General features: G+C 45.8%; 3 protein-coding genes, 1 long non-coding RNA gene and 2 other non-coding genes across 10 annotated transcripts in view; 4 read left to right on the top strand and 2 right to left on the bottom strand.

Annotated features, from left to right (window-relative positions):
- Positions 1–4,620, bottom strand: part of LOC143503282 (dysbindin domain-containing protein 2) — an 11,241-nt gene extending 6,621 nt beyond the window's left edge. Inside the window, exon 1 of the mRNA XM_076995630.1 lies at positions 4,302–4,620. Within this exon, the coding sequence (XP_076851745.1) occupies positions 4,302–4,344 (43 nt within the window). The 5' untranslated portion in view covers positions 4,345–4,620. The remainder of the gene's footprint in view (positions 1–4,301) is intronic.
- LOC143503279 (uncharacterized) overlaps positions 1–10,813 on the top strand; it is a 16,079-nt gene extending 5,266 nt beyond the window's left edge. For 3 of the 4 annotated variants that reach the window (XM_076995626.1, XM_076995628.1, XM_076995625.1), the window contains 4 exons: positions 400–1,012; positions 1,822–4,044; positions 8,318–9,750; positions 10,362–10,813. In XM_076995626.1, the coding sequence (XP_076851741.1) occupies positions 8,632–9,750; positions 10,362–10,682 (1,440 nt within the window). In that variant the 5' untranslated portion in view covers positions 400–1,012; positions 1,822–4,044; positions 8,318–8,631 and the 3' untranslated portion in view covers positions 10,683–10,813. Of the gene's footprint in view, positions 1–399; positions 1,013–1,821; positions 4,045–6,473; positions 6,514–8,317; positions 9,751–10,361 lie in introns of all 4 variants that reach the window. The other variant, XM_076995627.1, reaches the window with a different exon arrangement.
- bmp7a (bone morphogenetic protein 7a) lies at positions 10,658–22,525 on the bottom strand. 2 transcript variants are annotated; one of them, XM_076995629.1, is made up of 7 exons: positions 20,327–22,524; positions 16,585–16,768; positions 13,567–13,715; positions 13,152–13,367; positions 12,837–12,913; positions 12,541–12,651; positions 10,658–12,039 (listed from the first exon to the last, which is right to left on the bottom strand). In XM_076995629.1, exons 1-7 carry the CDS (start codon positions 20,721–20,723, stop codon positions 11,890–11,892), a joined length of 1,284 nt encoding a protein of 427 aa, XP_076851744.1. In that variant the 5' UTR covers positions 20,724–22,524; the 3' UTR covers positions 10,658–11,889. The 2 variants fall into 2 exon arrangements, 1 of the variants encoding a protein (XP_076851744.1); XR_013127202.1 differs by having other exon boundaries at positions 11,902–12,039; positions 12,191–12,651; positions 20,327–22,525.
- Positions 22,097–25,547, top strand: LOC143503283 (uncharacterized). Its single transcript, XR_013127204.1, has 6 exons — positions 22,097–22,111; positions 24,100–24,256; positions 24,571–24,646; positions 24,839–24,894; positions 25,071–25,134; positions 25,325–25,547. It is a non-coding gene; the product is annotated as an uncharacterized LOC143503283 (long non-coding RNA).
- LOC143503286 (small nucleolar SNORD12/SNORD106) lies at positions 24,685–24,779 on the top strand. The gene has a single exon (XR_013127206.1). It is a non-coding gene; the product is annotated as a small nucleolar SNORD12/SNORD106 (small nucleolar RNA).
- On the top strand, positions 25,173–25,261 carry LOC143503288 (small nucleolar SNORD12/SNORD106). Its single transcript, XR_013127207.1, has one exon. It is a non-coding gene; the product is annotated as a small nucleolar SNORD12/SNORD106 (small nucleolar RNA).

The raw sequence follows: 25,547 nt of genomic DNA, 5'->3' as shown, positions 1-25,547 counted from the left end.
GGCTATGTACTAATTGATCCAGTACTCTCTAACTAATGTAGCTGACTGACTGATTGAATGGTTCAATAATTGATTGATTGATTGGGTTTAACGTCCTCACTACTCCATCACTGTGACATTATTTATGGAGAGTAAAACAGCACATGATGAGATCAGCTTTCTCTTCCTCTCTCACCATCACACTCAAACCATCCCACACACACACACGCACATGCACACACGCTAAACCTTCCCTGGAATGTTCTATGTTCACTTTCTCACACTCACTTTGCTCCCATTGTTTTTTCTCTCTCCCTCCATTTACCCCTCCCTCGCTCTCTCTCCCCTTCTCTCCGTTTCCCTCTCCCCCTTTCTTTCTCTCTCCCTCTCTCTCTCTCTCTCAATCCATCTCTCCAACAGTGTGTTCATTCAACAGGATGAGGAAGGAGTGGATTAGACTCAAGGTCTGAATGCAACGGAGGAAAGGCGGATTGTCCGGGAGGCTCGTGGTAACGTTCCCAGCAGCGAGAGCAAGGCCCTTCCTCCTCCTCCTCTTCCCCCCTCTTTCTCTCCTCCGGGGGATCTGGCACCAGAGCTCCAGAGAGTACAGCTGGCTGGATCCAGGCCTCCGGACATGGAAGTGCACTCACGCCTGCCCTCACCAGCAACAATCACACGCTTACAAAGCTAGTTATAAAAGGAGCACCATTCTAGCCCGCCCACCCGTACCCATGTGCTTATGTACACACACGCACACATACACCAAGGGAACCATAGCAACATTGCTGTGTTTAATTCCTGCTGCTCCAGAATGGCTCCACCTCTGACATTCTCCAGAGACAAGGAGAGAGATGGAGAATACCACCTCCCTTCCTCCGTCTCCCTCAGGGAATCAACACGGAAGCTCGTGGCAGGGCAGCTGGGTGAAAGGAGCGTTCCAGACCGGAGGGATGCCCAGAGCCGAGCTCCAGACCTCAGGGGCCACAGCTCGAGTCCGGGTCCTCGGCCCTCTCCGAGATTGGGAGTAGCTGAGGTGACTGTGACAAAGCCCTACACTCATGAGCTACAATCACACACTCACACACACACACGCACGCAGTGGCTCCTGGTGCTAATGGTGGCAATGCAGGGTGGAAGAGAAAAAGTGCCGTTCCAGATACTTTTGAAGGAACACGGTGTCTCTGACCATGCAACCCAAAATAAAAATGTATGGACTGCAGTTTGAAGAATTTACGTAGGTACTGTGCAAAACATTCTTTTGCAGCAACTCCTCCTTAGACACCAAGTTCTGTTCATTAATGCCTTTCATAAGGTTTAGACTAAAATTATCCTTTACAGTGGGTTTCTGGTGTGAAAGATGTTGCAGTCTTAAGCAGCACGTCTTTGTACACGTGTGGCGTGATCCTGCAAGAGGTCTGATCAGTTGGTAATGGCTGTCAGAAAGCAGCCCCATTTTACCATACATGTTTTATTATCCGTCTTTTGTCATCAGTATACATTTGCTTTCATGAAACACAGGACCAAGAGACCAGAAATAAAACACTGACACTGACCCTCGTGCAGCGTTTGGGTGGCCTTCTTATGACTCTGAAGAACTGATCTAAGACCAGCTCCTACTAAATCCAACTCATTAGTTAGCTATAGGAACATGGCACTGATCTCAGATGAACACAGCACAAGCACAGTTAATGGAGAGCTTGCAAATTAAGCTGGTGACCAGTCAGGGTTTAAGAGCCAAGAGTGCTCTGGTCCTCCAGGGCTAGAACAGGAGAACGCCAATGAGTACAATTTGTACTGCGCTGTTAATAGTAAATAAAGTTCCATAAGTGTTCTATTTCCCAGGAGATGGACCCAAGGGAGGGCTGGCCGCCAGGCAGGAGCTCAAAACAACCCTGCCCTGCTGGGCATGACAAGCCAGGGAGAAGACCAGGGGCCAAAGGGCGAGAGGATGACTGAGACATGATGTCATGCTGTTCTGTTGAGGGCTGTGTGCTGATGGGTGCGGGTGTGTGTGTGTGTGAGCACTTACCCCCACACACACACGCCTCTTATACAAGAAACAGACAATTACACCTAATTATCTTGGAGGGAGAGAAAGAGAAGAAAAACTGGGAAAATATGAGGGAGAAAGAAACTAGAAATTCTACAATGAGTTTGAAATTGAGGGAAAGAAATAGGTTAAGAGAAGCAGAAACAGACGTTTCCCTTTGTACATGTTCCTAACAGTCAGCATTGTGGAGGCTGTCAGCTATTTGCTGTTTGCCTGTGCAGTTCATGGTAACAGACATTAGCCTGTAGTGCCCAAACTACAGACAAACCCCCATCTGATACCCGCTGCCTTGAGGTCACTGAACCCGTTACACTGTCCTATATGAGAAAGAGTGAGCAGTCAGTTCACCACCAACAGGCGCACTGCTCCAGGAGCAGCTTATTAACGCCAGTGTGTGCGTGTGCACCTGTTGGACACACAGCTGAAGTGCAGGGCAGCACCAGCACTCCTCACGATGACTTCACCGTTAACCCTCTCCTCTCCTGAGCTCTTCACTGTGAGGGCATGAGCAGGTCAGACACTAGGCAGACACAGGCAGGCGGAGGAATATGGAGAAAAGTGAACATTCTGAGCTGTGGTTAATGAAGGCCGTCTGACAGGGACAAGAGCCCCAGGGATGAGATGATTCAGAATAGGAGGGAGTGAGAATGATACAGTCTGTCATTGAAGGAATCAAACTACACCCTCAGTGTGTCAGAAGCAGAATCACACTACACCCTCATTGTGGTAATCTCACTACACCCTCAGTCTAGCCATGAGGGAATCACACTACACACTCAGCCACATGTCAGAGTGCTGACTTTGATCCTTTAATGTCTGGTGCCATGGAAACAGAAGTCTTTCTTACAGTGCGAGTGCTGACCTCGGCTCTCTTCTCTCTGGCTGTCACCGACTTGCACATCAAGGGTGAGGCATCTCCTCTGAGCTGCTAGCAGCGCATCTGTGCAGCCCTGCGTGACCCTCCACTGGGTCTGCCAGCACCCTGGTTGTGCAGACCTCCGCCCCTCGGGTTGGCCATGTTGGAGATGACTGAGCAGAGCTCCGCCCCTCTGGATGATCGTGTTGGAGATTTAGCAGGCATCAGGTGGATGAGTTCACAAGGAGCTCAGACAACCACACCTGCTATTTGGATATGGGTGACCATACCAAAGGGCCGTGACTCGGGCCACTCAGGACTGTTCAAGGATGAGATCCTGCAGCCAGTCATGAAGCATATTCAGTCCTGATCACATTGGCTCTTTAGTTCAGAATTACGACATTTTCATTTGTCATCCTGTGGTCTAATTTTCTGTCCAGTTTCTCAAAACACACAAGAGCAAGGGAGACAGAGACAGAGAAAAAGAGATAGAGTCCTCACCATCCATCAGCCTCGAATGACCAGACTGATCCCATTGGGACCGCCAGAATAAAAGCCCCCAGCCCAATATAGATTTGCCCTTGTAGACATCTCTGCCCACCAGAGATAGCAGCACAAAACAAGCACTGTGCTACTTCACACTATTTGCCATCTAGACACAGACACAGCGTCAAATCATTTAAGATGCAATCCACTAAATCTGAACCAGCCCAAGGAGCCAAAATGCCAAATAAGGAAGGAATGATGAATCCCTCACGAGCTATACACAGCACACCATTCCACTCAGGTTACGTCAGGGCTTTTAAAAGTCTCAAATATGCATTATATTTCAGCAAAGACAGCTTTTCAGGTGCCCAGGTTTGTCAAAATAACCAACTCCACCACCTCACGTGTCTAGTGCTTCAGCTTTGTATCCTATTGTTTACAAACTCTACAGACAGAAACTAAAGCGCACATAATTTATGTTATTGATGTCTTTAATCACAGCTCTAGGGGCTTCCAGCTCTACAATCTGGGGGTCCCCACCGAGCTCTACAATCTGGGGGTCCTCTCCAAGCCATGCTATAGTGCAACACCCCAAACCTGGCAGACAGGAACATCACATACTACAAATGTTTTCAGCAGACATCGTTGCAAATGTCCCATACGTCCATAGCTGGTAAGTGTCCTCATCGTTCACTGACAATCAGTGTATACTCACATTCTGTGTTCTATTCTTCCATTTCTAACCCAGTATACCACAAAACTTTATTTAAATATTCTTAATATTCTTTTAATATGATAAAACTTCTCAATTATTTGGCTATTAAACACTTTTTTTTATTTGATCAGCCTTTTATTTTCAACCTGGGAGACACAGGTCAGTTAGCACTCAGTAAAAATGGCAGAGCGAGGACACTAGGACCAGGTACTCACATGACAGACGGTTGGTGTGCAGACTTGTCCCCTTTGAGCTCATAATTCCTCTGTCTCCTGTCCACTCACTCACATGCCCTCTCTCCCTTACACACACAGTTGGAGGGTGAGATGGAATAGATGAACCTCACAAGACGGGCTCCTCAGTCAGGCATTCTCCAAGATATCAATGACAAACTTATACTACAGCGCAACATATATTCCCTCTCTCTTTCTCTCTTTTTCTCTCACACACACAGTTTAAAACTTCAGACACATTCACTTTAAAGAAGCACTGGTCTTTCCCTCTGTTGGGCACAGACTAACTTCAACATACTGAAGACTGAGGGTTTAGGCCAGCGGAGCATACCATATTGTTACTCACAGGGGAGACCTCATTGATTGCTGGGACAGTACCAAGACAAGGCAGGGGGAAGGTGTTATGTAACAAGAAAAGAGGGTGTACGTTTGTAAACCAAAGCATGCTTTAACACACACACACACACACACACACACACACACACACACACACACACACACACACACACAGTGGTTCCTGGCCTACTGAGGTGGACATAATCCTTTGGCAGGATACAAGCATATTTTGTCATTAGCAGAAATAATTCAAACATATATTTCCTTTTATATTTAGACTTTTTTAGAATTGTGTATAATTTAGCTAACAATATTATATTTATTTATAAAATTATTATATTATGAATAATTTCAATCATTTCATATTTTAGAAACAGAAATCTGTGATCCCAGAAAAGTCTCGGTAGTCTCAGTTATCTGAACGTACACATTTTCATGTCTGAAATTGCTTTCTTAATTTAAATATTCCCTAAAATAATGTCTTCACATACAGTAAAGTACTGTATGTCAGTATCGAGTACTATTACACAATAGACTACACGTTTAAAGACACGCGGGAGTTTACAGCGACACCTTGTGGTTAGTAAATGTCACTATCGATTGTACCATCTATGGCAAATCCAAGCGTTCTCTCACAGTCTATCCCCTAATCTCGTTACAACTTTTTTCCATATATGTAACTCTGTCTTCTTTACTCTTTACTTTCTCCCCTGCAAAAAAACCACAACCACAGAACACACTCGCACATTATTTGTCTACTAGCACTGGCCAACGCCCCTTAATGGATCTGATCGTTGTATCTGAACACACGTATGTTGGTGACAGGACTAGTGACTAGTGTTTGACGCTTCAATGGAAATAGCTGTAGTTGTATTGGTTCAGTGGTACGGCCGTGATTGTCCTGTTTTATTTTTGTTTTGATTTTATGTGATTGTTTATGCTCTAAATAAAACTATGCAAACCGAGCTGACTTAGCATTTAAGTCCATAGAGTTTACCACACCTCTGCAAAAAGTTGCAGGGTGTATGAAAAACATAACTATATCAGCATTAAGCTTAAATGTCACTAACTCACACACACACTTTACATTGAAGGGTGTAGTGTGTGTGTGCGTGTGCATGTGTGTGGGCAGACGATCTAAGATATGACTCAAACAGAGAATCCCTCTTCATGCCTGTGTGTGTGGGGGCTTTACTTTAGTCACACAAAATAAATTGAAGAATCTAAAGTTAGGAGGAACGGAGATGTCGGATTATTGAACATGTTACACAACTAATGTGAATGTGTTACATGCATGACATCAGTTACATTACAGCACTCAGACACTGCTGAGCATCTAGCCAATAATGGTTTACTTATTGTTAAATTCATTATTTTGCCATTTATTCTTTTTTTCAATTAATTTATTTGCACTTTTTAAAATGATTGTATGCAGCAATTGAAAACACACCCACACCCAACAGGAACTTAGGAACAAACATGGTGGACATACACCAGTTACCAGTCAATGTTGAGTCTGCTGCGAGCACAACTGTGCATTAACATCTATTAATATAATAGTTCACAATATCAAGATAGCAGGAGGGAGGGGGCAAGGAGAGAGAGAGAGAGAGAGAGAGAGAGAGGGTAGAGAGACAGAGGGTAGAGAGACAGAGAGAACAGGCGAACAGAGAGGAGCTGGGTAGCGTACACTGAGAGGAGAGTGGGAGAGTGAGAGAGAGAAAAAGAAAGAAAGAGAGAAAGAGGGGGAGAGAGTAGGAGGAATGAAAGATAACAGTTTGTGATCATCAAAACTGAATACACTTCCTCTCACTGTAGCATCAGAACAGGCAGGCACGTTAACTTTGGACGCAACAAGGTAAGAGGATATGTCTGTAAAAGCTTATGTGCCGTGCGATTGTGTGTGTGTGTGTGTGTGTGTGTCTACATTATTGTGCAATTATGTCAGCATTTTCACCCCATTGTAAGCTTTGGGTGGACTCCATACAGGTACTGCACAGTTCAGACCTCACTGCAGAGACTGGATACACATCTGTCTCATCACAATGTTTGTTTAATATTTATAGCCAATTGCATTCTTATTCAACTCAACAAAATTTTCAATACATAGTGTAAAGGAATATGTTTGACAGTAATCTGAGATCAGGTACATTCATTCATTTCTATTGCACTTCACTGTTAAATGTCATTTCATGGTTTAATGCTCCACAGAACATTTAAATTCAGCCACAATCTTTATGAGACCTTCTACTGTACACCAACTACACTATAAACCTTTATTAGGCTATTTGCATTGAAGACACTTTTATGCAATTAGTCCAGGAGGGGAGTGAATATAACAAGGTTAATCTTCTGTTTGTTTAGAGGCTTGAAGCTCATCTGTAATGTGGTTAGACGTTTGCTAATGGCCTACCTCAATCCTCACACTGCTGCATGCTATGGAGCTGTTTTTCAGAAGTCTAGAAATAAACCACGTTTTATTCTTGCATATTTCTGGGGTCTAATTATTCCTGCTGATTGAAGAAGCAGCAGTTCTAGACCCAAGTGACTTTTGGGGTCATTCCAGATGTGTGTTGAGTAGAAAGGGCCACGTAGGTGATGAAGTCTTGGGTGGCAATGAAGTTTTATGAGTTTTTGTGATCAGATTTGTGACTTACATTTACCAAGCTTGCTGTCTGTCAGTTGTCTTTGTCTTTATGAATGACTGAAAATTTTTTATTTTATATATTGCATATACAGGTTGTTACTAAAACTGACAATTGAGTCCATTAGGATCATTTGAATAAATGACGTGTGTTTGAATGAATAGGCCACTTTCGAACATCAGGATTGCAAAGTTTCTTTGAAGTGCAGTAATAAAACAAGGAGCAGATGCTAATATGAGGTTAGCTTAGCCACTACCTTGTGGTTCTTGACAAGTTTTCGCCATCATAAACGGAAGCCATGCACAGATAAGCCATTCTGGTCCAGAGACGGCTTTCACTGAATAAATAAGCATTCTATTCTCGCCGTCTTACGGCCGTTTTTAAACCATCCAGTAGGCACTACAACCGTTTTACTCGTAACCTTCTACAATCTCTACCATGCACTTTGTTTCCATAGTAACACTCTCGCATAAGAAAAGGGGTTGAAGTTTTCAGACTTCAATCAAGTACCTTGTAGTTATAGTTTGTCTGGGCCTAAAAGCTCTCAATGAAAGCAGTATAAAAGCACTCGTTTGGAGCCATTTTCTTGAGAGCGCACACTTGCTACCTTTTTCGTTTTGACCAATTGAATAGACTAGTGAGGGGAGATGATCTGGAGAGAAAACAGTGCAGCTGTGAAGTAGGAGAACAGCTCAAACACTCAAACATCTCAGAGTCCAGCTGCTTTCTTTAATTCTTTTTTGAGGCTCGGTTCTGGAGACTTTGGATGTAATTACTGCCACCTGGCGTCTCCACTGTCATGGTTCTTGGCCCAATTTACCATGTTTCCATTTTAGACAAAGTTGAAAATGCTGAGGACACAAACAACAAATTACAAATCCACGTCCTGTATCCAAAAGTCCCTGAAAAGTTTATAGAACCATCGAGAGAGAGAGAGAGAGAGAGAGAGAGAGAGAGAGAGAGAGAGAGAGAGAGAGAGAGAGAAATAGATGCAATAACACATCTGTCCTCTGACAGGAACAAAGTCTGATTGAAGCCCTGGCATCCACACTGAGGATAAACCGCAACACATCAATCTGTCACCACGGAAACCCACAGGCTTCACCCTTTTAAAGCCCAGCACTCAGAAGAACACAGTGTTCCTGCTCGCTGGGCTACTGTTGGCCGCGTCCACGTCGTGGCCCCTCGTCTTGACTAATTAGCCTGGATAACTCCTACTGTATGAACTAAATCGAGCGTTTGGTGTAAATGTGAATCAGCATCACAAAGGAGGAAACGTAACATGCCAGAGGACCACTTCAAAGCATCGTAGTAGATCCCCTGGTGTCCCCATGGCAACCAACAGCCTAAAGGGATCCCCTTCCGTCCCGGAGACCCTCCCGCCCAAGAAGAGGAACCAGAGTGACATTTCAGCTGAGCCCATTTTCAAGACTCCTTCCCCCTTCTGGAGGCAGAATGGGTCCAGGAGACACCAGGAGCCCGTTCCCCTCTCCCTCCTGGACCTCCATTCAGCCAACACGTATACCTCACTGTGGCCTGAGATGACCTATGACCCAAACCCTGTACTAGCACATACACTGGGGAACGTTGCTTTCCCCACATGGGGTCACAACTTTGTAAGCTATGACTGTCCAATGACGTGGTCAGATTCAGACAGAAGTGATCCGGTGACACGCAGCTTCTGGTGGGCCCCATCCCACTGGAACTACACAGCCACGGAACCAAGAGAACCATCCGCTAAAAACCACCCGGGGCTCCACAATCAGTGCGGCCCACCGGTCATAAAGCCCGTCCCTCAGTCTTTCATGTCTCAATACTCTAGCAGGGTTCTCAACAGAGACGCTCCCAGAGGAGAAGAGATGAGACCACCTTTTCAAGAGGAGCGGTGGGGAGCTGCTCAATGGGAGGAGAAACCGTACGTCCAGCGAGCTCCACACCGCTGGAGAGCAAGAAGGAACATCAGCATGAAGCAGGGACCTCCTCCACTTACTGAGCCTGGGGCCGAACTTGCCCAGCACAAAAATTATTCAGAGCTTAGAAACTCACCACAACCAAAAGTTGCCAAAACGGGGGATCTCCACCACCAGAAGCCTTCTGGAGCTTACCCTTCTTGTTCCAACATTGAGCAGTTAAAGTCGAGGAGTGAAGTGCACACGAGAAATGAGCTCCCCCTGATGGCCATGAGTGGAAATGCAGAGTCACAGAAGCTGCGAGAAACCACGTTGAATTTCACCCGTCTAATGTCGTGCTTTGTGGAGGGCTCTCTGATCGAGCTGGCCGGAGGCAAGCTGAAACGGGTGGAGGATCTAAAGATGGAGGATTTTGAGCACTGTACTGAACTGTGCCCTGAATTAAGTTTGAGGAGATTTACTGTGCAGAAGATCACATGTTCACGCGTACCTGGACTCACCTGTTTAGAGGTGGAGCTGCAGGATGATATCCACTCTAAGGTACACACATACACACACACACACAATCAGCCTAGATCAAATCTTTCTTATTAAACAGACTACAATAGCCTCTAATAATACACAGATAATCGTAATCTTAATTTTTTACATATCACTTCACTGTTTTGCAACCAAAACCCAACATGATATTGGCATTAAGTCCATCAGGTGTCAGCTTCCCTGCTCTCCACATGTGGACACCAGCAGTGGCCTTTGGAAAACCCACGTATGACCACTAGAAACAAAAACATATGACTGCAGACCATTTCACAGCTGCCCAACAATTTATTTTCCTTTTGAAAAATTGTGACTCACTTAATTGCTACTAATATTAAGCAATTTCTCAATCAGCTCAACTCTTAGGCCTTTCCACAAAAATAATAATAATTATATAACTGACTGAAGTACACACATCAGTTTCAAATGTCAAACCATAAACCAAATATGATAACTGGACAAGCCGCATCATTCACACTGAGCTACGTTCCCCTAGACTAGTGACCAAGAGACATCATAGCACAAGAACATCATAGCAGAAGACCTTGCACCCCTATTCCCCACGGCGAGTGTGTGTTTGGCCATCACAGTGGCTTTGTGTGCCCCTCCCCCAGATGTGTCTGGAGGTGTGTGAGGAGTACCCGCTGTTCGTCTGCGCACGCGGCTGGTCGTCCTGCCGGCCAGAACGCACCGCACGCCTCTGCTGCCTGCGCTGTCTGCAGCTGCACCCAGGGGACGTCTGCCTGGCCCTGACACCCACACCCACCCCACCTGCTCCACCCACGCAGCCCGATGCAGACGAGGAGCGGGAGGACTGTACGGAGAGGTCAGGAGACACCACGACACTGGGGAAACCACGGAGGAGACACAGCTCTGCTCCTCAACTCAGGAACGTCTCCCAACACCAAACCAGATTGTTAAAGGGTTTATTTTAGAATCACACACACACACACACACACACTTGGTACGCCTTGTTGCAATCAATATTTTCAGCTTATCAAATTAAGTTTATTTGTACAAACATTGTATAAAATTACAAAATGTAAATAAAATGCAGTTTTATTTGTTTGGATGTGCCTGATTAACACACACACACACACACACACACACAAAACTGACTTGACTCTAGAAAAAACCAATGCTGATCAAGAACAGGAACATGCACCATCGTCCATCACTGAACATCTGGACCGGTCATCTTTAATTACGGCGAATCCTCACGAGCTCTCTGGAACAGCCGTAAAACGGCTCTCCCTCCCTTTCCAGACAGTTCTATTTAGTGTGCTTCATCACACGGCCTTTTGCGAGGACACAGATGAGAAGCAAATGGTGAGCCCTGACCCACCCCACCCCACCCGCGTAAACCTCTGGACACCCATCAGAGGGAACACGCAGTAAATGATCGCTACGCTGTCGCCGCTCGACATGCTAAACGCAGCACCGCGTGCGAGCAACGAGTTGGGCAGAATACGCTCGCCACAGGATTATCAACGCACACACACACACACACACACACACACCTGCACATGTAAATCATACCCTTGTAAAACTCTGGAGTTGACAACTCACAAAAATAAATAAATTTAAAAGAACAAAAGAAAAAAAACCCTTCTCATCTTTGATTTCTGAAAGCCAGAATACTGCATGATCATTTCAAAGAAAAACTCCTTTTAAACACGTCCGTGATCCACCATACAGGCGATAAAACAAAAGATGATTAGTTACAAGTTTAAGCACTCAGTGCACATGGCTTAAACAGGGAACAGTGCATGCTCAGTTTTTAACCCAATCTTGAGTGACTTAAGGTAACCGTGATGATCCAGATGTAAAGTCAACAAGTGCCCAACGCCAATTCTTTGCCGCACCCTCCTCAGTCATCTTTGCGCTCTTGGCCATCACGTTCCAGAGTCCAGCCTTTGCCCGTGGAGCCCAGGGTGACCCGCTGCTCCTGGGTCTCCGCAACACGCAGACGCCTCCAGGTTTTGTTGGTGCAGTAACCCAGCCTCGCCTCGGCAGAGAGCCACGTCTGAGCGCATGGGTCCTGGACGCCTGGCTGGCCTTCGTCGCCTTCCTGCTCCTCCTCCTCCTCCTCGCCCTGCCTGAGGAGGGCGAGCCTCCCTCCCATCCCCCAGGGCCGGGCGGTCAGTGGCAGCCGCACGCCCGGACCACCATGTTGCGGTACTTCTTAAGGATGACGTTAGAGCTGTCGTCGAAGTAGAGCACGGAGATGCCGTGGAGCTGGGTGGGGGCGCAGCACGGCTTGGGCACCGCCTCCGGGTTGATGAAGTGCACCTGAGAACGGAGGCAGAGTTACCAGGCAACCGCATCAGCACCCACGCGCTCCATAATTTAATTAACCCACGAGTCGATCGTCCAATCAAACAAACTTGTCAAATTTGTTTTTTTTTTAAGTCCGTTTTGAAGTTTGTAACTGTGCACCTACCAGAGTCTGGACGATGGCGTGGTTAGTGGCGTTTGTAACTGTGCACCTACCAGAGTCTGGACGATGGCGTGGTTAGTGGCGTTTGTAACTGTGCACCTACCAGAGTCTGGACGATGGCGTGGTTAGTGGCGTTTGTAACTGTGCACCTACCAGAGTCTGGACGATGGTGTGGTTAGTGGCGTTTGTAACTGTGCACCTACCAGAGTCTGGACGATGGCGTGGTTAGTGGCGTTTGTAACTGTGCACCTACCAGAGTCTGGACGATGGCGTGGTTAGTGGCGTTTGTAACTGTGCACCTACCAGAGTCTGGACGATGGCGTGGTTAGTGGCGTTTGTAACTGTGCACCTACCAGAGTCTGGACGATGGCGTGGTTAGTGGCGTTCATGTAGGAGTTTAAGGGGAACGCACACTCGCCCTCACAGTAGTACGCCGCATAGCCCTCTGGGGCTATAATCCAATCCTGGAGAGAGATGGAGCAAGATTAGAGACAAAACACAACACCGACCCAATGAAGCGTGTGTGTGTGTGTGTGTGTGTGTGTGTGTGTGTGTGTGTGTATACGCGCTTGTCATCATGAGAGGACAACAAGGGGGGGGGGCAAGCACACATCCTGGAGTTCAGAGAGATTATTTATGCATCTCATACCTGCCACCCTAGGTCTCGAAAGCTAACGTACAGCTCGTGTTTCTTGCAGCCTTGTTTTGGGTCCACGCTGACGTTTTCTGAGAGGGACAGAGGAGACACGTCAGCTTCATTTGAAAGGAAAACTAAACGAAATGAGTCGACCTGCCCTCATTATTATCCCACACAAAAACATAAGCAACAGCAAAAACAAACCAGTTGCAGTACATGATATTAAACAGATGCTCATTTAGGAGTCTCCAACACAGAGCAGAGAGTGCATCCAAGGGTCTTCCGCACATGTGGTTTCCTATTCAGGCGGAGAGCAGACGGCTCTACCTGCTGCTTCTGCCAGCTTCAGAGCCTCCTGGCTGGGAGGGGCCGCCTGTTTGGGGCCCTTGGAGCGACTCTGGTTCCTCTGCTTGTGTCCGGAGGCCGACCGAGCGCTCCGGAGGCGGACCCCCGTAGCTTTAAAGAACGCCACCACAAACGGCCGCTTGCTCTGGGGACCCCCGCTGCCCACGAGCCCCGCCGCCCTGGGGTTCACACGCTGGCCTGTAGGGGGCGACAACAACAAACGAGAATGTTTCTGTGCGAAGACAAGCGAGGCTGCTGAAGGAGTTAATTCAACAGAGCATCTATATTCATTGTGCAAGTGAGGTTGAACTGCTGGCAACGTTACATGAAAGGTTCTGGATTACCAGTTAAACAATACATGACGAAGCCAAGGTGAACCGAAAGGGTTCTGACCCACCATTCACATTCTCCAGTGTGACCAGAACACCCAGGTTCTGACTGGGGTGCAGCACCCAGTAGTTACTGGTGCGGGTGAGGTCGAACACCAGCCATCCTTCTTCAGCGGCCCAGACCACCAGAGAGTTCAGCAGGAACAGATCCGATTCCCTGCAAGTGAACACACGTCAACACCGGACAGAACACGTCCACACACCCCTGTTCAAATAAGAGGTTTTTGTTATGTGTACAAAATATATATTTAACCATACTTGAACCTTTTCATCACCATTATGAAATGACCAAATATAAAAATCTAATGATAACCATAAATGTTTTAGGGAGGAAAAATGCCAAAAACTCCAATTTGCAAAAGTGAACAAGACACTTTTGTAAATGCACATTTTAACAACTACTAGCAACATTGTACAGCAGTGACATTACTAAGAACAGAAGATCCCTCTGATACCGATGAGAAGATATGGAGATATCTGGTAAGGGAAGCTGCCAAGACGTCTACAGTAACATTACAGCAATTACTGGAAACCACTAGTTGCTCCTTACATGTGACAGTCTCCCGATTTCTTTATATGTCTTGGCTACAGTGGCAAGGGACACCCTTGCACAAAAGAATAAACCATTCAATCTTGACTAAAGTTTGCAAAATGGTGTAATGTGTTTAATGTGTTATTGTCTGATGTTGAATACAGAGCAGCATCCACACACTGGAGCAGGCGGGTGGTGTTGTCCCCACAGCTTCTCACCTCAGTGCTGCTTCTTTCCAGCTGAGGCATTAATCATGGTGGGGGGGGCGAAAATGAACAACTCCAAGCACCACTCAGTTCTGGCACAAAACCAATAGTTCTGCTAAAACATTTGGGGGGGGGGGGGGGGGGGGATTAGGAATTCTACCTTTCACCACGACGACCCGGAGCACATCTCGTAATCAGTACAGGAGCGCCTACACCAAAACAAGTCCTGGCTTGGCCCAGCCAGCGCCTGTATCTGAAACCAGTCGCAGATCTGTGGGCTGACCGGAGGAACAGCCCCTGGAGATATCCAGGAGTCTCTTTTATGAGGAAGAACAGCAAAATGTTTTCTAAAGTCAAGATGCGGAACAAACTCTTACCCAAAAAGACCAGCACATGATCAAATCTAAAAGGTTGGTTCAACTCCATGTTCGTGTTGAGCTGCACACACAATGCAGGTTACTGCTTCTCTGAAATTACTCTAATCATTTCCCCACTTTGATCTACAGGTTTGATTTACACCTCTATGATGAACACAGAAAAGGCTCCGACATGATTTATCGGGTTTGCATTTTTTTTTTTACATCACAAACAGGAGCACAGACACCATTTATACCCACTGCATACACATGTTGCAAATTATAAATAATATTGATATATAGCACACATGCAAGAGGATAGAAGACACCAGTGAAGACGGTTTTAGATTTATAACTTGGCCATTCAGTTTTTTCCTGTTCTTTCTGTGTGATAGTCGACTGAATGTCTTTCACATCCTGCACAAGTGCAAGACCATACGTGGACACGTGCTCTTCCTGTCCTAATAACCCATACACACTCCTCACGCACCATACACCATGGAACATTCTGAAGGAGTTGAAATCACCACCATCACCAACAACATTCAGGGCTCCTGCGTTTAAAGTGTACAAAGCTTGGATCCACGTAAGCGATATGACATAACCATCTGATGACGGAGATTGTGAGTGATTCAAGATACCCTTTACATCACCTAAATAAAACATGGGAAACATCACAGGAGCCAACAGGCAGCAGCCTGCCCTCTGATCCAATCCGTCCTACTCTTTACATCTGATGTGCCTTATCGGAGATTAACATTCCTGTCTGATCCACAGGAGATAGCTCCACTCGGGAAGGACAATGGTGTGGGATTCAAGCCCCGGGGGTCAGCCGCCGCCACAAGGCCGTCTCCCCGTCTGCCTGCCTGACACGTCTGCATCACAATAGGTGTGCGAGTGATGACTCCAACTGGGGGGGTGATCAGTGCGAGTGTGGGGGTGGGACAATTGTGTATGTGTGTCACAGAGGACATAGAGCCCGAGAGAGAGAGAGAGAGAGAGAGAGAGAGAGAGAGAGAGAGAGAGAGAGAGAGAGAGAGAGAGAGAGAGAGAGAGAGAGAGAGAGAGAGAGAATACACATGTGAGTGAAAAGAGAAAATCTTGGTGTTTGAGAACATGGAGTTATGGATATACAGTATATGATGTGTTATGAGAACAGAGGAATTTAGCTGAAGACGGACCAGTAGAAGAGCAGACAGACTCTCCTGTGTAGTGTGTAAGACCTGTTTGGGGAGTGTGAGGAGCATGTGAGGAGTGAGTGAGGAGAGGCTGTGTATGCGCGCATGTAAGAGGAGACTGTGTGTGTGTGTGTGTGTGTGTGTGTGTGTGTGTGTGGCAGGCTGAGAGGTAGTGGTGGCCTGCCACCCGTCCACATCCTCACTCACGGACAGTAATGGCTCTGTAATGGCTGCTGTAGTTGTAGCTGGTGAACAGCCGCACAATAAATCAGCAGGAGGAATTCAGTGGGAGACCTGGCACAGGACATGTACCATCGCGGGTGTGTGTAAGCGTGTGTATGCACGTGTGCGCATGCACATGTGTGCGGGTATATACGTGCGCGTGTGTGCATATCCCTCCCACATTCAGACTTTAAGTGGGCGGTACACATGGTTCATCCTGTACATTTCATGCAGGCCTTCTGGGAGGTTTTCATATTAAACTGCAGTAAACTCTTAACATGCCACAGCTGCTGGCTGCCTTCAGACACCATCACCCCTCCACCCAGTACACCCATCACCCCTCACCCCTCCACCCAATACACCCATCACCCCTCCACCCAATACACCCATCACCCCTCCACCCAATACACCCATCACCCCTCCACCCAATACACCCATTTGTGTTCCTGTATTTCAGCTGGTGGAGTAGGTAAGGTGCTAGCACTACCAAGCTTTTGTGTGTGTGTGTGTGTGTGTGTGTCATCTGTTCTACCTGCTGGCGGGCTCTCTGAGCACCTGGTACACATGAACGTGGAACGTCTCGTTTTCATAACGCTCGTGCACAAAGTCCTTGTAGAGGCGGAATTCGGCGACAGTCACGGCCTCTCCGTCCGGGATGCGGGACAGGTCGAAGCGGCTGTACTGATGGTACACGTGCAGGTCCTCCTCACGATCCACTACAAACAGGAAACAGAAACGCCAGTTCACACTCGACTGACTTCACACAACGACCAGAGACGGATTCACTTTGCGCTAGCACCCAGTCTCACACACACACACACACACACACACAGCGCAATTCAGCTCATAAAGAGTGCTCGGTCAGAACAGCTTGCGGAATCAAACACAGAACTAACGCTTGATTGGCTCACCCACATCAGTGAGTCCGAAAAAGAAATGTTTGCTTCCAGAGCCTGATCTGGCTGCCTGTGACTGTGGACCACATGAGCGGTGTGTGTGTGTGTGATGGGCTCTGCTTCCACTGACTGCAGAACCAAAATCACACACATGTGTCAACCACAAGAAAAGCACTGGCCCGGAAACCAGTGGTGCCACACACACACACACACACACACACACACACACACACACACACACACACACACACACACACACACACACACACACACACACACACACACACACACAGGAACTAAAGTAGTAGGTGCTCAGAGAGACATGGTCTTCAGATGCACCCTGGTACAATGCAAGCAAACCCTCCTCCACAAGCAGTCTAGATCTCTGTGGCATCCTAACACAGGGTCTACAGAACTGTCTTGGTGAGTCTCCCTCTCGTCCTGACGGCATCATCTGGACATGATGCAAAACGTGTTTGAAATATCTGCCTGTTTAATACTTTTTACAGAAGTGATACAAAGAAAGCTTAAAAAACGACAGGATAATGCAGCTGTCACTCAAGCGTTGGTGTTCAGGATGAATGATACTTCCAAGTTGCACAGCATCATTAGATACAGATGTGGTTGGAAAGATGCGAAACGGGGCCTACAGGCCATCCCAGGTTGCAGGTCATCACACACACACACTCACACACAGAAAGAGAGAGCTGCAGATGGAGATCATGATACCCTGAGATGTTTGTCAGATCTGGTCAACAGTGCGACTAAACGAGTGTGTTTATGAGTGCATCCATACACACACCCAATAAACCAGCATATCTCAGGAAAAACCCAGTATGCACGAAAGTCTGGGAGTCTGCTGAGGAAAAGCCACTATTCCAGAAGAAACTCTTGGCAACTGTAGAGTCAACCCTCCTTTCTGCCTCCCCCCCCCCCCCCAGTGCTGACACGCCCCAGGCTGGCCAAAAGAGCCAAGGTCCTCTCAGAGTTTCCAGCCTAAGCAGAAGCCGAGTGCTTCCTGGAGGTTTCTGGGACGGTCCAAACCACTTGAACTTTGGAAAGGCACTTTCCCCTCCATCACAGAAGGCGACAGGCACCTAATGCCCACAGCATCCGGTTAGGGAAGGTGGGGCGTTGGGAGTCCGTTGGCAATGGCAAGAACCACCATTACATTTTTTTTTTTTACTAAACACATCCTGCTTGGAAGTTGCCACACATGACATCATACAGAAGAGCGTTGGTGCATGCACCCGGACTGTTTCCATCATCCTGCAGTAATGACCACGCACAGCCAAGAGAGAGGGAGGGAGGGAGGGAGCGGGAGAGGAGAAGGAAAAAAAACCCCTCATGCTGGGACTACATACTAAAGGCTGCGAGTCATTTGTTTGACCACAATTAAACATTGGAAAGAAAAGCAGGGGCATTTTATGGAGGCAATAATTGCTTGTAAGGGTTTGGTGTGTTTACGTTAAAGACCATTACCCACAAAGATCAGCACTCAGATATGCAAACTACTCCCCATACATGCGTTTCAACACTTAGCTCTTAGTTCAAGACTCCTATGCCAAGACGCATCGCATACGTTTCTAATTGATGTCATCACTGCACTTTAAAACAACGGGCGGTTTGGCACTTTCCACACCTGGGGTTTCAATTGGTTCCAGCGTTTGTTATGATTACAAAAAATGATAACAGAAATGATTTTCTTCACACTTAAGACAGTTCCTGTATGTCGTGTGTGCATGCCTGTGACGTGTGTGCACTGGGTTTAATTACTTTAGTAGGTGAAAGCATTTCATTAAGAATGTCAAATCCAAGCTAGTAGCTTTATATCCAGTTTTCCCTCATATCTTTTCTTGGCCCTGCAACCACCAAGCTTTAAAACATGAACTAAACTGTAAGGTTAACAATTCCAGATTTCCTCTAGAAGGTTTCTATGGCCCAGTATCTAGAGAGAACGCTCCCGAAAAGGACAGAGCTGTTCAGTCCTGTCTAAGTCAAGTCAAATTTATTTATATAGCGCTTTTTACAATGCATGTTGTCACAAAGCAGCTTTACAATTTTATGGGTCCAGATACCTCCACTTTTTTTCCTCTTGTCTCGCGAACAGGACCACTCATACACGGTGTGGACTAAAAGTAAGGGACAAGTATGGGGACAATCTGGTACAAGGGGACAAGACTGGCACCATGTACAGGACCAAATTACAATGCAGATTTCAGTGCCATTTCAGTGAAAATCCATTCATGCAATTTTTCACTCATGCCTGATGCAGTGGATCAGCTTTGATACTTTTAGTGCCCATGGTGTTTGACTCAGACATTGGGTTAGCATGGTGGGATGAAAACATTAGTTGGGCAGGGTGTGGTACTGAACTGACCTGCCTGCCCATTCCAACATACAACCCAAGAATTAAGCTGTTCTATCGATCACAACGGGAGGAAGAAAATATCCTGCAAGAGGCTGGGGCCACTTACCCCCGCTGCCCCTTAATCAACTCCTCACAAGTCGCGTCATACCAATCCCTCGCCATTAAAGCAGCTCTGAAAACCCAAAACCCAATAGGACATATATTGATGGCTGGCTCTACAAACAATGGTTCCTATTGCCAGGTAATAGTGTATGTGTGTGTGTGTGTGTGTGTGTGTGTGTGGGGGGGGCTGTACATGCTGGTGGGAGGGGCCACTGTGTTTGAGCACAATGCAACTCCAGTAGACTTATGGATTTGGGTTTAATATATGCATATATATTAATATATGCTGCACTGTCTAATGAAGTCCTCTGCATCACTCCAAGCTCTCTGGATGCACACATGCACTCACTGTCAAACTTCTCTTACACACACACATTTTCAATATCTACCCATTGTATGTATAGACAGATATTCAAAACGTCCTTTCTTGGAACTGCTTTCTTGGAACAGGACACCTTTTATGCTACAATTGTGAATATCTTTACATCTCCGACTACAGAATACTGCCTTCTTAACTTTGTATAAAGACAAACCATTTGAACAGAATAGAACAGCAGCGTTTTAGTGCCAAGAATCGATACAGTAGAACAGAACCCGTTTTACACTCTGCCTTTCAGAACAGCTTTTAAAGCCGTGAGAGTAGCGGACATGTCACAGAAATGATATGGCTATCGCGAACACCCATGCACCACGAAATTTGACAACATCTCTAATTTGGCCGACATACAACTTGTTAAGCACACATTTAAAAAGTCTGAATAAGCGATAAGTTTAGACTAGATTAACAGAAAAATAGTTGACCCATAATTCAGAATTGGCGTTTCTAATATAGATTGGTGGTGTGGCGTGAAGACAAATGACTGTTTGGATAATAAAGTTAAAGAATAAAGATTACGCTTACTCACCCAGATTGACAAAACTCATCACCATGTCTGCGTCCAGGAGAAAGCGGTTGTCGTGCTGGGTCACGGCGTGCGGTGCTGGGGTGGTGGAGGCTGCACGGTGAGGATGCAGATAGCCGCCGCGCTCCTGTCCCTCCGGGAGGATGGCGTTGTACAGGTCCAGCATGTACAGCGGCGCCGCCGTGTGCTTCTCGTGGAACAGCGGTCGGGGCCGGTGAGGCAGACCCAGCAGAGACAGGATCTCCCTCTGGATCTCCCGGCGCTCCTGATTCTTGAGCCTCCGTTGCACGAAACTGGAGTGGATTTCATTGTCGAGTGTGAAGTTGGCGGACATCGCCTCCGCCTGAGCGCCGCAGCCGCACACCATCATAACTGCTGCCACGCACAGATGCGTGAACATGTTGAAAACAACTGTATAAAAGTTCAGTTTCCAGGAACTACCGTTTTAATTTTTATAAGGCGACGTTGTTTTCAATTGCTAGAGTATTATACAATTTTCATGAATCTTCATGAACATACTTGTGGATAAAATATATATATTAAAGATTCCTAAAACGTCTTGGCCTGCCTCATATATCCTGTGGTGCGCACGAGCGCGCGGACAGCTCCGCAGACTTTAAGTAGCGCGCTGAACCTCGTGGGAGGAGCGTGCGCGCATCACGAACCTTTTCGGCGACTCACTTTCTTAAAAGGGTGTGGTGAGAGGCAGAGGCCAGAGTAATCAAATTACAGATCCTTCACTGCTGAGAAGTGAAACGTCATCACCTCGCACGCTAACCACGTCCTAGTGTAATGTTAAGGTTTGATCACGTTTTAATGTCTAACAGCGACTACCTGCACTGGTGTGAAGCAGGTTTAACCAATCAGGATCATGCATGTTCCCCGTGTAAATTTTGTAATAAAACTGTAAAAACAATTAATCTGCATGTTCAGTTCTGACAAAGAAGCCACATACAATGGAGCCGCCATAAAAGTATTTTATTCCCTGCGATTAATAACGATAATTATCACCACATTATCGACGAATCATGCTTTCAATAATTAAATGACAACCTCTGAACACGTAAACCGCTTCTAGTATCTGGTACTACCTTGTAGTTGTCAGTTTAATTTTGCAGCGCTTTCATTTAGTATTTTTCCTCAGCCTCATTAAATTGTATTCTGGCTGCGACACTATAAAGCACCCGTGACCAGTAGTGTAGCAGGAGGATTGGGGCACATTCTGTATTCCTGCTCCCTACACCTGTGTCTCTGACCAGTTCAATTTAACTGATTGTAGTCAGAGAAGTGACAACAGGTTGACTACGCGAGCGGCTGTTCGGACCCTCAGCTCTGGTCTAACCTCCGCTGGTCCGGTGCCCCGGTGACTGAGACCGCAGGCTGGCAACCAGCACCGTCCTCCTGCCAAGCGTGCACTGGTCTGTCTCTTCCAGACAAGGCCCAAAAGGTCAAATGTGTCCCACACCCTAGTTAGATCATATATACAGTGACATCACTACCACTTCTCTGTTCCTCTGGCAGTGGTACCCACAACCTCAGGACCCGCTGATGAACGTGTTGCACCCGATGAAGACGCTTTCTCATAGGACACCTGTTTCCAATTTGAATCGGTGCTGCTGTTCAAGCAACTATCAGCTGTGTATGTTACACAATAAACATGAAGACCATAAGGATAACCGTCCTTATCAAAGGTTATTTGTGTATACATGCATGTGGTCAAATGTAAGGAAATCCTCATACCATATAAACCACCTGTTGTAGGAATACGTCCACATACGCAACACTTCAGTAAGTAGTATAAATGTATGCATATATAAATTGTCTAGCTGGTATGCATTTGGAACTTGTGATTTGTAAATACAGAGGAACAGACCTATGCGGTCTAAATATCCATATATTATTCTGAAAACGCACGTTACCTTGTGTAGCCTACACTAAAAATAGGCCGAAGTCGGTCGTTTGTGTTTTAGAGGTACCGCTAGATAATGTGGACGCCAAGTGAGTAGGACTCAAGGCGAATACGGGATCATTGCTCATTCACACGGGGCCTTCAGGGGGCGAGACAAAGGACCGGGCCCCGCCCTGACTGACGTCATCCCGGACTAGTGCGGGGACCTGAGGGAGCGCCACACAGGTGTTAATTGTCACGCAAATAGGTGCTAATTGCTCTGCGGGGACAGAGTGTGCGCTATGTTGTTAAGACGAGTAATTCTTTAAGACGACTTATTTTTCATTAAACCAGGTATTAGCCTCCATCATTTATACTTTTAGACATCGCAAATGTGAGGGAAAAAACGTCCAGTTTATTCTTAGGGAACGCATTGTTGAGCAACGAGATCTAAGCGTGGCACCCCTAAAATTAACAGTAAAAACTCGTTTTGTAATTTTGTTTATAATGTGCTGATCTTAGTGTATGATTAAATATAATATTTAACAACAACAAAAAAATATCTCGAAAATGGTATGGTCCATTTTCTCCTACCCCCTTACCCTGCTCTCCCTAAAGCTGCACTGAGCAGACGACGATTTATTTATCGCTCATCACCAACACATTACAAACATTAACAGCAGACCTTATTTTGCTGAATCACCCATCACTCTTCATGCCGTTACAGGAAGGCATTAGTTTGGCTATGTGACGTTTTATCCAGGACACTAATGTGGCTGGGGGGAGGCGGGGTTCAACCCCTTAATCTCAGATACTCGAATTGCCCCTGGTAATGAGTCTAAAACTGTTACCCCCAACTAACAAGTCTAAAACTGGCTAATACAATATGAGCTCATTACCAATGTTCAGCATAATAAAATGAGTTCTGCTTTGAAAACTGAAATTTCTTACCGCAAGTTATTTCAAGTAGCCTAATTGATGGACCAAAAAAGCTGCACTCAATGAAGTCTCTATCTAGTTGATACTGCCACCTAGCGTACGAACTAAACGTAGAATTTATTTATACAGCTCACAGACAAAAGCCACAGAGTGCTTTACAAAGACATAATACAACATGAGCTGTACAGCACTACACAGTACACAAAAACAATCAAGAATGGCAGTGGCATTACAGTCTAAACCATTACCCAAATGCCTGCTTATAAAGATGGGTATATAGTGGCCTTTTAAAAGAGTCAACAGAACCAATAGATCTTAAAAAATTGGGCAATGTGTTCCACAGCCCCGGAGCGACGACCTCAAATGCTCAATATCCACGAGTCTAAAATGGGTTAACGTAAGCATAACACCACACATATCCTTTTATAGTCAACTATAAGCTTGCGATTTACATGGTCGATGGAGACATACCTCACGTTTTTCATGATTATTACTGACGATTTCTTTGTTCGGCATGTAGACAAAACAGGCAGTTACAAAACTGTAATATGGATTACAGCGGCTATACGTTACGATAACTAGATTCACACACCTTAAACAAAGTTCTGTTTATTTAATAATTAATACGCTTCTCAGGAAAATGCCAGTTTAGGATTCAATTGATCTTAATTAATCTTAGAAATAATTATGTAGGCCAAATGGGAATCATAATAACTTTATTCGCCAAATATGCTACACATAGCCTACAAGACATTTGTTCAGGTAAGAGCACATGTTTGACATGTAACACACTGAATACCCCACGCGCACAGACCGTCAACAAGAACTGAGGGGAAATGCTTTGAATGTTTAATTTCAAGTGTGAAGTGTCCACTGTGATTAAGTGGTTACTACAAGCTATTAGCATATATTTTTGTGCTTTCTTTGATGGCCCTGAGTCTTCTGCCAGAGAGAAGTATCTGAAAGAGGAGATGTCTAAGAAGAACTCCCCAAAAACTACATTACCCAGATACCCCCGGCATCCTACACAGCGCATGTGTGGAAGTCAGCGGAACACTTTAAAAGACGTCGTCGCACACGAACACGTCCCAGTTCGCTGCAGAAAGGTAAGGTTCAGCTTTGTCTGGAAGTTAATTACTTGGTTTGCTAGCTTTTAGTCTTTGAATCTTGTACTTGAAACGATTAAATGCGTCCTAAATACGTTTCGCAGAAATACACAATTGTGCGTTATTTTGCTCACAAAATAACTTTGATATCGCTTTTAAGTCTATACAAAACGTCTTGATCACTATACAGTTTCGTTTATCTGTGCTAGAAAGTTGCGAAACTAATTAAGGCTATTTTTTTAATGAGTTATCGGTAACCATGTATGTTTTAACGGGTAATCGTCCACTTCAATAAATCTTAGCTGTATTTCCAGGCACCACGTGGATCACTCGTGGGCCGTAATGGCGGACTTCGAATATCTAGAACCTGGCTTAGGAGCGGGCGGGCTGGTGAGTTAATTACCTGAATCGTCTTGTGTGAATTAGATTTTCTCGGCACTGATGACTAAACTTTTTTCCCCAGCAGATCGACTCTGTTGACCATAGAAACTTAAACCAAAGCCAATCTGTCTGAGCCGCTACATACTTTTATTGTTAAAAAATGGTTGTTACCTTTTTCTTAAGATCCTTTTTTCATTCTAGAAATCAAGACCATATGGGTGACGTACTTCCAAGAACTGACCTGCAGCGTCGACCTGGTGAGTTTGTATAGTATCTTGGCGATATTTCCCTGAGACTCGTGCAGTGATCCTCGAATTGGACACTTGTAAATGGCGCTGTATTGTGGTGGAAGCCTTTCACAAACCTTATTGAGTGCTCTATTTTAAGCAAAAATACTGATTTCTATGTGCTAAACAGCTCTCAATCCTCCTAGGTTGTCCCAATATTTTAAAATGGATACCTCTATGAATGAGATGATAGCCCCTCCATGGAGACAGGTATTTTATTACTTTTAGTTTGTGGGCTGCTTGTATGAACTAGTGCTTTGATGACCTTTTTTTTCCCCGGCAGACCGACCGTGTTGACTGCCTATGAATTTAAGCCAAAGACCTCTGATGCACAAAATAGTCAAATTTTAAGATGAATTTTTTTTAAAGTGATTTTAAAGCCTGCCTACTTTTGTTATAGGCACATTGTCCCGCATCTGATGCTACGTCGGAGCCTCCGCTTTGGGGTGGGGTCTTTGGTGGCAGTCGCGGCATTGACTGAGAAGAGGCCTTGTCTTACATGTGTGAGCTTGGAGTAAGAACAGAGTTGGGTGGCTTTTAGTCTGAATGTTTCTTGCACTTTGAACCATTCTGCAGTGCTTTGTAAGCTACTTGATATGAACGAATAAAGGAATTGAAGTCTG

Source organism: Brachyhypopomus gauderio, unplaced genomic scaffold (assembly GCF_052324685.1).
Source record: "Brachyhypopomus gauderio isolate BG-103 unplaced genomic scaffold, BGAUD_0.2 sc224, whole genome shotgun sequence".
Classification (NCBI taxonomy): domain Eukaryota; kingdom Metazoa; phylum Chordata; class Actinopteri; order Gymnotiformes; family Hypopomidae; genus Brachyhypopomus; species Brachyhypopomus gauderio.
The sequence above is the reverse complement of the archived record's forward strand: the minus strand, read 5'-3'. Positions and strand labels throughout refer to the sequence as shown.